Source organism: Poromitra crassiceps (genome assembly GCF_964638095.1).
Source record: "Poromitra crassiceps genome assembly, chromosome: 3".
Lineage (NCBI taxonomy): Eukaryota > Metazoa > Chordata > Actinopteri > Beryciformes > Melamphaidae > Poromitra > Poromitra crassiceps.
The window spans coordinates 13,444,821-13,461,570 of NC_139625.1; the positions used below are offsets into that span (position 1 = coordinate 13,444,821).

The 16,750-nt window shown below is 42.2% G+C and overlaps 1 protein-coding gene across 1 annotated transcript; it reads left to right on the forward strand.

Annotated features, from left to right (window-relative positions):
* Positions 1 to 145: 145 nt before the first annotated feature.
* LOC310772976 (rano class II histocompatibility antigen, A beta chain-like) lies at positions 146 to 15,065 on the forward strand (the record flags this gene model as incomplete). The annotated part of the gene is made up of 4 exons (XM_083632924.1): positions 146 to 191; positions 2,482 to 2,769; positions 12,816 to 13,085; positions 14,941 to 15,065. The coding sequence occupies 4 exons, from the start codon at positions 146 to 148 to the stop codon at positions 15,063 to 15,065; spliced, it is 729 nt and encodes a 242-aa protein (XP_083489050.1).
* Between the last annotated feature and the right edge of the window lie 1,685 nt (positions 15,066 to 16,750).

Sequence of the window (16,750 nt, forward strand, 5' to 3'; positions counted from 1 at the left end):
AGCTGCTCGACATGAAGCACGGGACTGTGGATTTTTTCTCTCTCCACCTACATATCTTTTTCTTCAGTCCCATGACTATTTTTTCTCCCTTATGGCCTGATTGGTCAGTCTGTCTGCTTTCAGTTTGTGTTCTGTCAGACTGAACATGGAGCGTCTGCTCTCTCTGCTGCTCTGCTCTCTGTCAGCTTCTGGTAAGATCAAATGATTTCAGATAGTTCAGTTTGAACATACTTTGACATAACCAATTAAAATACTGCCAAAGTGACAACTCTATGTTGTATAACAACAATAGTATCATAACGTTTATAGTAGCTACTCGAGGTGTCTACGTCTACTTTAGCTATAGTGTATAGAACAAGTTAACTGCTTTGTTGTCTGTTCAACCCGGAGGGCTTGCTGAGACAAGGATGAATGGGAACTATTTTTAAAATGTCTTTATTGGGATGAAGGAATCTCTTGCGCTTCAGCCGAGCGTGTCCACAGACAGAGGATTGATGCCATCAGGAAAGGACAATATTGGGTAACGCTTTAGAATACAGCCCGCAAATAAGCATGTAGTTATAGTATACTACGGGGTACAAGGAGTGTAGTTATAGTATAACTACGGGGTACAAGGAGTGAATTTAGACTTTAACTAGAGGGTAACAAGATCTGTACTTATAGTATAACTACGGGGTACACGGAGTGTAGTTATAGTATAACTACGGGGTACAAGGAGTGAATTTAGACTTTAACTAGAGAGTAACAAGATCTGTACTTATAGTATAACTACGGGGTACCACACTGTACTTACAGGGTAACTACGGGGTTGCGGGCTGTATTCTGAAGCAGGGGACCAATCCGGTACTTATAGGCTAATTACGGGGTACCACACGTAGTTATACTATAACTACACTCCTTGTACCCCGTAGTTATACTATAACTACACTCCTTGTAGCCCGTAGTTATACTATAACTACAGTGTGGTACCCCGTAGTTATACTATAAGTACAGATCTTGTTCCCCTGTAGTTACAGTCTAAATTCACTCCTTGTACCCCGTATAAGTACAGTGTGGTACCCCGTAATTAGCCTATAAGTACAGAATTGGTCCCCTGCTTTAGAATACAGCCCACGACCCCGTAGTTACCCTGTAAGTAGCCTACAGTGTGGTACCCTGTAATTAGCCTATAAGTACCGAATGGGTCCCCTGCTTTAGAATACAGCCCGCAACCCCATAGTTACCCTGTAAGTACAGTGTGGTACCCCATAGTTATACTATAAGTACAGATCTTGTTACCCTCTAGTTAAAGTCTAAATTCACTCCTTGTACCCCGTAGTTATACTATAACTACACTCCTTGTACCCCCGTAGTTATACTATAACTACATGCTTATTTGCGGGCTGTATTCTAAAGCTTTACCCAATATTCTACAAACAGTTGAACTTCTCAACCACTGAACCCAAAGAAGATGCTGGACTTGATTCCAAGAGTCACTTTCGCAATTTATTAATAAGGTGCAAATGACTGTACGTTCCAATATGCACACTGCGTCTTTTCTTGTATTTATTGGGAATTCAATTGTAACTGGCAAAATTGTAAAGATTTATTTTTTACTTAGCCTACTGGTTCAAGTTTTGAAATATGTTGCTCAGCAGTTTTTTTTATGTAATCTATTTATCTATATATAAAATTGAGTATGTGGGCGATGTTTGTTTGTTTCAAGTTCTGTGTGCCACAGATATGCCATTTTAGGTGTGATCGGGCTGAAACCTTCAGGGTGTGTAAAGGGCACCTGATGGAGCTGGATTTTTTAATTAGGCTAATTAGCTAATGATGTGATATCATCAGTGATAATGTCGTCAGTGATGTCATAAGGGCGCACACACAGGCGCACACACACACACAATGAGGCATTGTGACAAGACTGATCAGTGATGTCATAGAGGGGCACACACACACACACGAGGAGGCATTGTGACATCACTGATGCAATAACATTTAGTGAGCAACACGTGTGTGTGTGTGTGTGTGTCCGGCGTGCGCCAATAGGGCAGGCGAGGCCGAGCTATTGTATATAGCTATAGCCATAGAGGCTATAGAGTCTATAGTATATACAATTGAGTGTGTGGGCTCTGTCCAGTGTTTGTTTCAAGTTCTGTGTTCGGCCACAGCTATGCCGTTTTATGTGCGGTCGGGCTGAAACTTTCAGGAAGTGTAAAGAGCACGCGTGCGGGTGACCTGACGGAGCCAGGATTTTTTAATTAGGGCAGATGAATTACCCTAATTGCCCTAAAGCTGATGCATACCCTTTTCTTGGTGAGAGCTCTGATGTTCAGCTCCCATTTCAGGTCATGGCTGATGATGGACCCCAGGAAGTGGAAGGACTCCACAGTGTTACGTGGGGAGTCACCCAGGGTGATGGGGGAGGACGTGGGTCCATGATTGTATTGCATTAACATTTTGTATTGAGGTGTATTGAATACCGATATTGTCCCACAGCGCTGTCCACTGATGGAAAATACTTCCACATACTGGAGACCTGTCAGTTCCTGGAGAAGGACTCTCAGTACGAAGTGCAGTATCAGGTCCAGTACCACTTCAACGGCCGGCTGCAGGCACACTACAACAGTTCCACGGAGAAGGTGGTTGGATTCACACAGTATGGAAAACAGTTTGCAGACGAAGTTAACAAAGAAGTTGGCTATCTGCGGGTCAGGAGAGACCATCTCCAATATATCTGCAAAATTCTAGCTGCTAAGATGTATGAACACGTGAAGGAAAAAGAAGGCGAGTGAAATAATGTCAGCTATTTTTCTTTTCTTATTACACAAGTAGCCTAATTTTACTTTTTACCTAATCCTTCATGGGAGCGGGATTCATTAGTTGTGATTTTTGGTGAAAGTAGCCAATCAAACTAACATGATCTCATAAAGTCGGGAAATAAGCAGGAACTCGTTTACATGAACTGGTACCCTATTTGTGACAAAAACATGAATTGGACATTTTCAGCTGAAGATTGGCAAATGATTAAGTTTAGGAAACTAAAACAACCTGGCAAAAGGAATAGTTCTGTATTTTGAACCCCATGTTTTCCCATCATGATCCCTATCAGTAGAAATCAGACATTCACTAGCCCGTGCACGTTCTGTCTAAGCCCGGCACGGGCCTGTCCCTTTGGCTGCATTAACACATTCAGTGCCACAGCGCTTCAGTAAAATTGTCTGGAGCCTGTGCCAGATTCACTTCCATTCAGTTGAAAACAGCTATAGAATTTTTTCTATTATGGCTATATTAACGGGGCTGGACTTTAATGAAACATTGAACACTCCTGCTTCTTCCAAAGAAGAAATTTTGTTTCTAGACAGTTCCATTATGAAATTACAGCCTCTCAAAAAAGTGCACTTTCAAGGGTTTTCTGTCGTTTTTTTTTACTTTCCAAGATATAGGCCCTTTTATGAATACCTTTTGCACTCTAATTTCGAGCACATTCACTGACTCTGGCTGGTGTTTTCTGATGTGGTGGCGTGTGGTGTGGTTTCTGTGAAGCCTGTGTGCCACACACCCCTCCCCCCTCCCCCCTCTCCACCTCTGAGCTGCGGGCTCCTCCCACACGCACAGAGTTTGTTTTCTCGTTTTTGCCCCGGACAGATCCCAGCGCCCATCAAGAAGGAAATGATGCGCGCTGGCAAACGCGACTGAACGAAAAGGCTTGGCCGTTCGGCTTCGGATGCTGGCTTTCTAGGAAATCGTGTGGAGATAGATAGAAGCATAAGAGCTCAGTTGTGAGCGCGGATGCAGCCGAGCCCACTGTCCGCTGTAGACAGAGCAATATATACGGCTCTGGCAGAAAGCATGCATCGGTTTCCACTTTCTCCGCTGTCTCCTGTACAAAGTAAAGGATCTGAGGTGGGTGGAGCAGCTCCTGTGACGATGTTTAAGGTGGCGCCGTGTGATCCCTTGAAGGGATTCATGCTCACTGGCTAGGTACGACCTTAAACAGCAGAATTATGGAATAATATGAATTATGATTTTAGGACGTCCACAGACGTCCTTGGCACTCCTCGTTACTTTTTTTTAGGACGTCCACAGACGTCCTTGGCACTGAATGTGTTAATGGGCCCAAGCCCGGTTTAAACCAGACATTTTCTTATATATATATATTTGGTAACACTTTACAATAAGGGTACATTAATTAAGGGTTAATTAATGGTTAATTAATGCTTAATAAGCATTAATTAACAGGGTTAGTAAACCTTAGTAAGCATTCATTAACCCTTAATTAATGTTAACTAATGTTTAATAAGGGTGCATTAATTAAGGGTCGGTTAATGCTTAATGAGCATTAATTAACCACCTTAATAAACATGTCTAGTAATGCTTAATAAGCATTAATTAATTAACCTTAACTAATGTGTCTAACAATCATTTACTAATGTTGTTCATGTTAACCAAGCCTTAGTTAACATGAACAACAGCATTAGTAAATGATTAAGAGTATGAGTAAGGTATTAACTTATAGGCTACATTATTTAATAGCATACAGTCTTTATCTTAATAAAGGAATGAAGTTTGTCATGTTCCAGTATGTTTCACTAATGTTAAATTTTATTTATTTATTTAACCTTTATTTAAACAGGTAAAAAACACGTTGAGACCGAGGTCTCATTTTCAAGTGTGACCTGTTCAGACAAGTACAAATTACAAAGACATAAAAACAATCAATACAGTCAGTACAAAAACAAAAAGAATCAAAACATTTAACAAATACATGTTAAAGGTGGAAGAGATTCAGCATGAGCACACTCTCTGAAGCTCTCTCTAAATCTCTTAACAATAATTTAAAACTCGCAAGGGGAATCAAGCTGGACAGCTTCAGACTCTGCTGAAGCGTGTTCCAGGTCGAGTAGGAGAAGGCCTTTTTTCCGTGCTCAGTACGGACTGAGGGGATGGAGAAAGTGATGAAGTCCTGGGACCGTAGGCTATAACTGGACTGATTATGAGATAGGTAGGATGTTAAGTAAGGGGGCAGCAGACCTATAATGGATTTTAAAAGATCACAAGGAGTATTAACTCATTCACTGCCAATATCTGACTGGCATTTTTGGCACAGGCCAAGTATTTCCATAATGTTTGGTCATCTTTCAAGACCCACAGTAAATTCTGTACTAGGACTACAGTGATGTCCAATACCTCGAAATGAAGATCTAAGTCTCTACTTTCACCCCCAAAAAGAAAGTTAGCTTTTAGCATGTTCTGTACTCTACTTATAACCCTTTTTATACACCCCATGTTCATCAAAAAAGCCTGTCTGGGAAGAGAAAAGGGAGAAAAAAGCATTTTTGTAAAAGGGCACAATCTCAGGCATAACTCACTCTCAATTCTTTTATTTTGAACTGTATTGACATCAGACATGTAAATATTATTCGTTAGGACACAAATGACAAAAAAAAAATATATATATATATATATATATATACACACATGAAGTGCTTTTTTTTCCACATTCAACAATACAGTTTACTCGGTGTGAGTGTGCAGACAGACAGACAGACAGACAGACAGACAGACAGACAGACACACCGACAGACAGACAGACAGACAGACAGACAGACAGACACACACACACACACACACACACACACACACACACACACACACACACACACACACACACACACACACACACACACACACACACACACACACACACACACACGATCCCCCTTTTAGATTTCTAACCCAACATAGGATAAGCAATAACCACGCCCTGTGGCGCTGGGATTGGCCAGGAGCAACACTGGAGGGCACGCAGCCCAGCGATTTCATAACTGAAGAGCTCTTGAGAAGGACAGCGGGCTGCTGTGAGTGCCTTCTGCCCGCTGCTGCCTAGCTGTTCCTGTGTTTATTTTTGATTTGTTCTGGTACACCCGTCTCCCTATCAACTCTGCTATTTGATCGTTCCCGTTTTCCCCTCGGCTATTCAACACGTCCTCACCGCCCTCGCAAACTGATCGATCATTTCCTCATTCCTCCGATGATCAAACACATCTCTTGATTACTTTCTCCCGTTTTCTCCTGGCTGGCACAGAGGAAGGCGACTCCAGCTCGTGCCGAGGGCGTTTCAATTGCGTTTCTCCTGTCTGCACAAGGAAGCGTTACCCGTTCTCTGCTTTTCCTCTTGCTAGATTTCAAAACAACAGCTGCGGTATGTGTTTGATCGCGTGCTGTCGGCTACCCTTTGAAGGCAGGGACCTGTGTCTGTGTGACAGGCTGGGCAAGTGTTTGCTGCAGGCGCTGCACCAATAAAAACAAAAACACGTCAAACACGTCCTTGGCGGGGAAGGCCATTGCTGATAACACGTCAAAGACGTCATTGGCGGTGAATGAGTTAATACAATAATTTATACAATTAGGCTGAAATTCCCTATCTGAAGAGAATAGCTATTGTAATAAATTATTGACATTGACACAATAACATATTATCTAGCTGTGACCTGGTCAGAATGGGGTTAATTTTATTTGTTGTAGCATTGCATTAAGCCAATAAGTCAGTTCTAAAGGAGACTGGCTTGACTAATCAGCTGATCAGTTTTGCCCTGCTGGCATCATGGCTGGCATTTTTGCTGCTGTCGCTCCTATACAAGGAGATAAAAACATTGCCGCGGCCTACTGTAGATCACCAGATCACCACTGTAACTGCCTAACATCGCCAGTTTTAAATTTGTGGTTGGCATCCTGCAAATTTTATTTTTGTTTTGGTCCTACCGTTAATCTCGTAGTCTAGAGGCGGAACTAATCTGACGCACCCGTGTTTATCGGACAATTGAGAACGTAACACACACCTTGATACCACATGCAAGCAGAGCACCAAGTAGCCACGGCGCCAAGAGCTCACCAAAGAAAGCAAATAAAAGATTAAACTCCGAACCTGCAGCCTAGAGGAAGGAGGACCTAGAAGCAAGACGTTTTATCCCCTTTAGTAACAAGCAGCCTACGAGGTACGTTTAGAGTTTTAAGTTCGTTTCTGTCTGATACATGTGTTCTGTGTTGTGCTAATGTGCTAGCTAGCATGCTAATGTTGGTATAGCTGTCACTGGTTGTGGTGATTGTTTGAGGCAAATTTTTGGCGTATTTCCTCTTGTTGTGGTGGTGCAAGGAGTGATTAAGCACATTGCTAGCTAATGCTAATGTTTTGTTTATATGACTAGTATGTAACTATGGTTCTGTGACTAAGCACATTATCTAATGCTTATATTTTGTTTATAAAGTTACTATGTATCTACAGTTCCTGATACTTGAATTACATTTACATTTACACAATTTACATTTTGTTTTATAAAATTATTAATTAATGTAACTGCACTTTTGATACCTGAGAGTATAGATGCACACATTGTTGTACAACTAAAATGAGATTCAAATTTAAGTTATATGTAGGTTTACTGCAATAGTGGGGAAGCGTCAGGGCCCTCTAGGCCCTCTGTGAGGGCCTAACATGTTCTTAAAAAATAAAATTTAAAAAGTAATTTTATTATATTAACACATTGAGTGCCAGCGACGCCATATGGCGTCAAGAGAAATTTACCGTAGGCTGCCAGCGACGCCAAATGGCGTCAATAACTCCAAATTGTTTTTTTGACGGGGGGGTGTCGATCTAAGCCTCTTACATCGCCTCTTACAATATGAGAGCTATTGAATGTGTCTAACCTATTTTACAGAACCCTTAGGTGGCGACAGCGCTCTCCAGATGAGAGAACGTGGAGTAAAACACACAGAAGAAGTCGTTGGGGAAAAGGAAATCGCATCGCATCCGTCCGTATGCAGCTGCTTCATTGAAGCATACCGTTAGCTGTGCCTGCAGCAGCCAATCTGCTGTCACAATTGAGCACCTCCGTGTCCGCTGCTACAGCCCATCCGCATGTGGAGTTGTTATTATTCTCAACTGGAAGCATGGGAGCTGGTGACAAATACACGCGGCTGTAAAAAAGCTGGATGTAGCGGACTTTTCAGTGCAGAGCACACGCAGAGCAAACGCACTCACAGCAGAGCCCAGAGAGACACTCCTCCCACAACGGGGGAGGAGGAGGAGGGGGGGGGGGGGGGGGGGGCACGCAGGGCACTACAGCATACAACAGACCCAGGCAGCTGCAGCAGGCTCGATGCACAGAGAGCAAACAAGCTAGAATAGGCTATCTGATGCCCACCAGCAGTAAATCAAGACCAGCAAGAAGGTGTAGGGTCTGCGCACGCAGGGGCCAGCGCTGCTGGTTGCAGCTAAAAAATATTATTTGGCCAAACAAAATTCCTTTGTTTTCACTCTTGTTCACTTGTTTGTTTTATTGAAGGAAATTATTTTTGAGGTGTCATTACATCAGAAAATATTAGCAATGAGTCAATGATGTGCTTGAAATGCTTCCTTTCACAAAAGGCTGAATATCTCAGGTTTCTAGAAAAAAATGGCTGTTTTTGGTCAAATCAATCTATCTTCTCCGGCTCATAACTAAAGAACGGAAAATGGGATCAATAAACTTTTTTTTGCAGGTGATAGAAGAGAGTCTCATTGTTATTTGTGCGTGTTCAGTGTTTACATAGTAATTATTAAAGAAATTATATGACTGTTTTAAAATGCATTGGAGCCTATGTGGCACTTTATAGCAACCTTTTGGCAAACCCCGTGGCACTGAATGTGTTAACTCATAAATTGACAATCATCATCTAAACAAACATGTTTCTGAGTAGATAGGCCCTTAAAACTGCCTGTTCAGTTTGATTTGGACTGTGAAGGGTTAACTGAATGAAGCCATTTGTGTGACCCTATTAGAATTGTGCACCTCTGTGTTGGCGTTCCCTCTACTACATTCACAGAGGTTTGATGTAACGAATTCACCGTGAGGATATTTTTCGAGTGACAGTAAAATTGACCAATCATATCATCCCTGGCATGCTCAGTGTTGACTCTATGACAGATTCCGCCCTCTGTGTGGTCAAGCCCATGTCATGTGACTTGCGACAAGTCAAGAGGCAAGAGTCAAGGCACTCCAGGGGCAGGGCAGAATTGCCCACATCTAGGCGCACGCAGTCTGTTTTGTTTTCGAGGAAGTCAGCATCATGGAGCCGCACAAGCAATGCAAGCCAGATTAACATTGAATGAAAAGTTGGAGTTGGTTGGGAAGGGAAGGGAAGGCCCGCACCAGCTCTTGATTTAGTTCAGCAAACCAAAAAATACGAGAGGCATTTCAACACCAGCAATTATGCTCGTGGATGACTGGATCAAGCGAAAAACATAAGCTGTTCGGCTGGGACTGTCTCCTTTTCGGCGCGGAGACTGACTGACTCTTGGGCTATAGCACAGACATCAAATCGTAAGTTATTTAAACTTATAGGCTAGGCCGGCCGCTGAGCCTGTGCCAATTAACTGTACGCTATACAGCGCGCTGCCGCTGATGTGTGTGTGTGTGTGTGTGTGTGTGTTCGCTCCCTGAGTAATTTCATCCTGGCGCCGGGGCTGAGAGCATTATGATGATGATTATTATTATTTTCAGACAGTATTGTCTGTCGCTTTTTTTCCCCGATGGTGTGGGGGGGGGGGGGGGGGGGGGGGGGTTGTCATGCGGGCGGGTCAGAGGGCCCAGGTGTGAGAGGCAGGGTTCGCTACTGAATAATACATTGCTTTTATTGTCACTGTAGCCTGTAGATTGAATTACTATGGGTTTACTGGGATATTACACACATTTTATAAATATTGTAGCCTGTACCAATTGATTTGATTACAGAATAGTAATTAAGAGAAATGGTGTGACCTTGTCATAGGTCAGATTTTTGTAGACGGGGACTTCCAGGATGAATCCCAGGATCCAGGGGAATACAGCGAGACTACAGATCTCCCAGTCGACTGGGATGGCGAGCCACCACGCATCTAGAAGAGCAATCCACACATTCACTGCAGTAGCATCAAGGACTACCCTGCTGTACGACTGGAGCGGTCGTTACACACACAGTCCAGCGGATGAACTTCATCGGGACGCGTACAGACAATCGATCGACTTTTGGCCCCAAACAATTTTATTTTATTTTTTGGACTGAAGGGATAAAATATTTTATTTGTGTGCGCGCTTTATTATTTTTTGGGAATTATAAATTGTCAACTGTGAAAACCTGAAGTGCTGAATTTATGTTTACAAACAAAAGGCTTTAAATTCATCTGTCTTACTAAGATAATCTTGCTAAAAGCCACAACTCTGTGTTGTTTAATTTCATTGCTGTTATTAATTTTTAAGGGCTCTGGTCATTCTGAAAATCTGGTACTTGTCCATGCTCATTTATATTAATATTCTATTATTATTATTATTATTATTCAGAATTCCAGTACTTATGCTACAGTCATAAAGAGCATTAATACATGGTTAATTACGGATAAGTAATGTTTTTTCAGCACTGTCATGCATTTATGAACTGTTATTTAAGGCATATTTGTTTTCAACTTTACAATAAGGATCACAAAGAGCATTAATAAATGGTTAATTACAGATAAGTAATGCTTATTCAGCACTTTAATGCGTTAATGAAGTGGTAGTTAAGGCATATATGTTTTCAACTTTACAATAAGGGTCACAAAGTGCATTAATAAATGGTTACTTACGGATAAGTAATGTTTTTTCAGCACTTTAATGCATTTATGAACTGTTACTTAAGGCATATATGTTTTCAACTTTACAATAAGGGTCACAAAGAGCATTAATAAATGGTTAATTACAGATAAGTAATGTTTCTTCAGCACTTTAATGCATTAATGAAGTGTTAGTTAAGGCATACATGTTTTCAACTTTACAATAAGGGTCACAAAGAGCATTCATAAATGGTTAATTACAGTTAAGTAATGTTTTTTCAGGACTTTAATGCGTTTATGAACTGTTACTTAAGGCATATATGTTTTCAACTTTACAATAAGGGTCACAAAGAGCATTAATAAATGGTTTATTATGGATAAGTAATGCTTATTAGGCACAGTTATGCTTTTATGGAGTGTTACTTAAGGGATATATGTTTGCAACTTTACAATAAGGGTCACAAACAGCATTAATAAATGGTTAATTACAGTTAAGTAATGTTTATAGAACATGCATATAAGTTAGAGCCACATGAAGAAACGGAACCAGCAAACCTCAAATTAACATTAATTAAGGGTTAATGGATGCTTATTAAGCACTACTAGTCATGTTAATTACAGGGCGTTAACTAATGCTTATTAAGCATTAACCAACCCTTACTTAAGGCACATTAGTTAATGTTAATTAAGGGTTAATTAAGGCTTACTAAGCTTTACTAACCCTGTTAATTAACGGTTAATTGATGCTTATTAAGCATTAACTAAGCATTAATTAACCCTTAATTAATGTACCCTTATTGTAAAGTGTTACCATATATTTAAGCAATATAGCATGAGAGCCAGTGTGTTGTGGCAAATATATCCCGCTGATCAGCTGTTATCGGCCGAGTGGGATAACTGCTGAGCAGCGGGATATATGCCACAACACACGCAGCTCGAGTGCTATATTGCTTTTATAAAACGGTTTCCAAGTATGATAATATAATAATAATAATAATACTATAAGTCCGACTGGCATGGCATTCTGATAGAGTCAGTTGAAACACTACTGTAAGGCGGGACCTCTAGCAAGAAGATAGACGTGTGGGTGATTTGATTGGATCGTTCTGGAGACTGAAGTTGACATTGGCCAATCCTGGCGCTTGCTGAGAAGCTGAGAGCTTTCTGCAAAGCCCGACACCAACTAACGTTACGTCTTATTTAGAAATGCGGAATGCGGGGTTAACAGCCTTTTTTTTGCAAAGAAGACATTAGCCCGCGTCTATTCTTGTACAAAACACAATTTTCTGCGAAGTATTAGTAAAGTTATAAGCGAAGATCGATTCACAAGGATCTGACAGCTGTCTCCGCCATTTTGTTTTTTCTACATTGTCATTTGCGGTAACCAAAGCCTTTTAGTAAGAGAGTTCTCATAACCCATGGCCATGGGTTATGAGAGTGGTATACGGTATTTATACCATGGCTGTGAACCAATCTGATTGCTTGATTTGAGAGAGCCGTTTTATATATATATATATATATATATATATATATATATATATATATATATATTCGTTGTGTGCCGTCCCAGGTGAATTATTCAATTTTTGAAAGGATATTTTGGAGTGCTGGCCTGCTTCTTCTATTGCTCTTGTGACTTGTGTTGGCCCTGCACCCAAGTGGAACTCTTATTGTGAGTGTGCTCGCATTCGGTGAGTTTGCACACTGATGATATTTCCCCACCTCGTCCTGTTCTGTGCCATCCTCTCCAGATCTTGCCATCTTTACCCCTCCCCCTCTCTTTCCTTCTTTACCCCTCCCCCTCTCTTTCCTTCTCATCTTTACCCCTCCCCCTCTCTTTCCTTCTCGGCTGTAACACTCCCAGAGTGGGAGGGGCCGCATTGTGTGACTGGGCGGGGGGAGTAGGCGGTTCCTTTAAGGTTTGGGAAAGACTGTTTGGTATTAAGAAGAACTTTTACAAAAAAATATATCTGACAGAGTTGAAATTTCCTTCATACTGTACCAGTTAGGAATTGAACTACACTGTGACTCTACTGAGTGTTTACAGTCGTGTCTCCTTCATGGAACCATTTGCTGCTGGGAAAACAGAGGTTTAACACTGTACTTACTAATTAATTGTAGCTTATACTTTGCTGATTACAAGTCATGTTCATTTTATGTCCATGTGTGAGATCAGGTTGATTGGGTCCGTTTCTCCATGATCTTGACAGTAACTCTTCTCCTTCAGTGCCTCCTGTCGTCAGCCTGAAGGCGGTGCGGTCAAAGGACGGCTCTGCGGTCCTGGTCTGCAGTGCGTATGACTTCTACCCCCGGCAGATCAAACTCTCCTGGCTGAGGGGCGGGGCTCCTGTACCGGAGACCTCGGGTGCGACGATGCCTGACGGTGCCTGGCGCTACCAGAGCCACTCCTACCTGGAACACACGGCAGCCGCGGGGCAGGCCGTCAGCTGCATCGTGGAGCACTTCAGTCTGCAGGAACCCAGGGAGCTACATCTGGGTAGGCGGGCCTTCCAGGGGGGTGGAGCTACATTTAGAAAGGGAGGGACAGACAACCTGATTATCAGTCGCCAGCCGCTTCTTTTCCCCTGACAGCGAGGAGTTTCACCAGCAGGATGTACAGTAGCTGGACGCCTGACCAAGCCAGAGGTAACTCAGGGGTTCGAACCTGCGACTCTCACGTTGGTGGCAGCGAATCTACCGCTACTACCCAGACGCTCAACAGAGGTTTCTGACAGCTGGTTTGTGCTCACATCATAAGTGACTATAAGACAGCTGTTTTTCCCACCTGTTAACCAGCTCAGCAAACTGCAGCGCTGCTCGGACATAATGTGCCATTGTCGCAATGAACCTTGGGGCTTTCCATTCACTCTCATTGGTCTATTGCAGCGTTTCTCAAGTGGTGGGTCGCGGGGCCGTTTTGATTGGGTCGCGGACATTGGCCAATTTTTTTTTTTTTTTTCATATTTCATTTGAGTTAAATTCAGATTATTGAAACTGGATTAGCCTGACCAGTTTTACTTGTTTAACAAGCTGAAGCATATGCTCTGCCTGTAGTTCAAGAGAAGTCTGCCTTTTCATTTCATATTTAATTTTAGTTCAATTCAGATGATTGAAACTGGATTAGCATGGCCCCAGTTTAATTAAAAGTTATGACCAGTTTAACTCAAAAGCATATAGCCTGCCTGTGATTCCTTTTTATGTCATATTAGTTAAATTCAGAATTTCAGACTATTGAAACTGGATTAGCATGACCAGGTTAACTTGTTTTATTATTATTAACTTGTTTAAAAACATATAGGCATGTAATTCAAGATAAATCTGCCTTTTATTTCATATTTCATACAGTTCAAATAAGACTTTCTGAGCATGACCAGTTTGACTTGTTTAAATTTAAAAACATATAGGCCTGTAATTCAAGTCTGCCTTATTTCAATTGGTTTTTAGCCCTAGTTGCACTTCTGTTGCACTATTTTCTTCATTTGAGGTTTATAACAGTGCATGAAGGCATTGTGTATTAAATGAATGCGCTATTTTTTGTGCAATAAATTTGAGTGGTCTAAAAAAAAATCTGAAATTTGGGTCGCGACTTCATGACAAGGAAAATAGTGGGTCCTGAGGCTACACCAGTTGAGAACCACTGGTCTATTGGACTATGCTTAACTTCAACTTCAAACTTCAGCATCTTTATGTCTTCCATCCTTTCATTATTTAGTTTTGCTTCAGCGGTTAGACATTACGCAAGAAAGCACAAGAACACATATCGGCCATATTATTTTGTTCATGACCGAGGTTACAATCACACCGACAGTTGCTTTTCTTTGAACCGAGTTAATTGTTGTATTTTTGTATTTGGTTCCTTTAGGTTCACACCGACCATCGTGACCGATTGCAAACCAGCCAGGGCTTAGAAATAAAAGTGGCATGGCTCATGAGCCGCTAGTTTATTTTGGTTATTATTTTGTATTTTCATTGTTTTTTGTTTTTATTTCGTTTTTAATTTTTGTTCTCACTTGTTTAGTTTCCAGGGTGGGTGGGATGGATGGATGGATGTAAAGTATGTATGTATCTATCTGTATGTATGTAACTATGTATGTATGTAGGCTACTGTAGCCTACGTATGTACTGGATGTACAGTATGCATGTAAACTGTAAAGTTCTGATTTCTGGAACCCTAGCCCTCTTTGCTACTTACCAATGATGATGTAGATTGGTAGATTCCTTCCTCAGCACAATCCAGGCTGTTCCTCATACTATAGCTCCATATAGTTATAGCCACCACAAACCAATCCAAGGTCAATGGGGTCACACTGGGGGTGTTTCTGTCTAACCTGTTTCTGCCTCTTTGTCTGCAGACCAGGCTAATCCAGGCGCTGATGCCTACTCTTGGCACTCCAAACTGGGAGTCTCTTGTCTCCTACTGGGAACTGTGGTCCTGCTCAGCGGGGGGGTCGTTTACTGGAGGAAAGCGACAGGCTGAGGTGATAGACACGTCGAGCATACTGTTTACATTATATACTAGATGTTTACATTAGTCCAGGGAGAATCATTTAAATAAAAGTAGTAAAATGGGTGTACATGCACAACCTGGTTTATACAGTAAACTTTACATGTGCTGTAAATGGGTTCACATATACTGTACAGTAAACTGGTTCACAGAACATTTTCAGAATTAAAGCCATTGTAAAAGTGGTTTATACTTATTTATATTCCCTTCTTCTTTGCTGTATCCTGTTAATATTTGCTGCTGCAAGCCAGTTTCCCGACATGGAAACTTCATCTGATGTCATCACAGAGGACAGAGATCAGGTGAAAATCAGCAGGACCAGTCCAGCCCTGGTTTGCGGTTACAAAAAGACCAGCCCAGACAGACGGATCGGCTCGCATGGTACTCCTGATATTGTTGTACAGCTTTGAAAAATGACTTTTCTCATTTCTTTGGTTTGATGATTCTGAAAGGTAAGGCAAAGTATGTGGGACACTGTGTGAAGTTTGGGAGAAACGATACGACGATGATATCAAATAACTTGTATTGCGAAAAACTGGCAGTCAATAGGTTGTTCCATTGCAACATCAGCACACAGCAAACATGCCATTTTGGAGAGACTATAGGCTACCTCTGATTTGCTGCCATGGATCTGATGTTCTGCTCTTGTCCCATTGGTGCAAGGAGGCATTTTTCAGGCCAAAACGGCAGCAGCGCTGTTTCCAAAAAACTGACTGTCGACCCTTGCCTTCAATCCTCTTTGATGATATCCAGCCCGTTCTCACTCCCACTGTGTTGATTTCCGCCACTTTGTCACCAGCAGTGATGCCCTGGTGGCCTGCTTTTAAACTTGGAAAGGCCGGTGTAGTTACCGGATGTGTTTGGCCCGCCAGATCTGTTCAGGGTCCACAGGTGTAGTTACTGGATCTGTTCAGGGTCCACAGGTGTAGTTACTGGATCTGTTCAGGGTCCACAGGTGTAGTTACCGGATCTGTTGCGGAACCCCAAACAGATCTGGCAGGCCGATCACATCCAGTACCTACACCGGCCTTCCTACGGCCGGCTGAAAGCCCACAGAGTCCTGGCCCTGGTGCTCTTTCTTCCTAGCCTGGCTCCAGACCTTCGAAGCCACGCCCACTCCACAGTTGTGAATATGGCTCTTCTTGGTCTGGAATGTGCAAATGCCTTTTCTCCGGTTGAAAATCCAATGACGGACGCTGATTGGCTAACGCAGTTGCACAACAGAAACAGCTGTGGCTAAAGCCAACGTGTCCTAAGCCGTTTTCACACATGCGTACAGGAAAATTACCTGTAAATCATCGGCCATTTCCCGTAATTTTCCTTCACACCTAAGCGCTCGCATGTGTGAATATAGCAGCGAAATTGCCTGTATGTTAGGGGGCGGGGCGGCACTGCAGAGCGGGTGGGGAGTGACGTGTCGGCAAAACTCCGATGGTGAAATAAGTTTGCTTGTCACACAATAAATCACACTCGTTTGACTTAAGAGGGCATGTATGTTGTATCATTCACATTCGCTAACCAGTCTTTGAACTGAAATATTTGAAGAAGTTGGGATCCGTGTCTGAGAGAAATAGCCTGGCTGGTTCGATGTTTATCCGTTCACCTGCGTCGCGTTGAAGCACTTTTTACAGACTGGTTTCGTTTGATGTGTCTGGGCT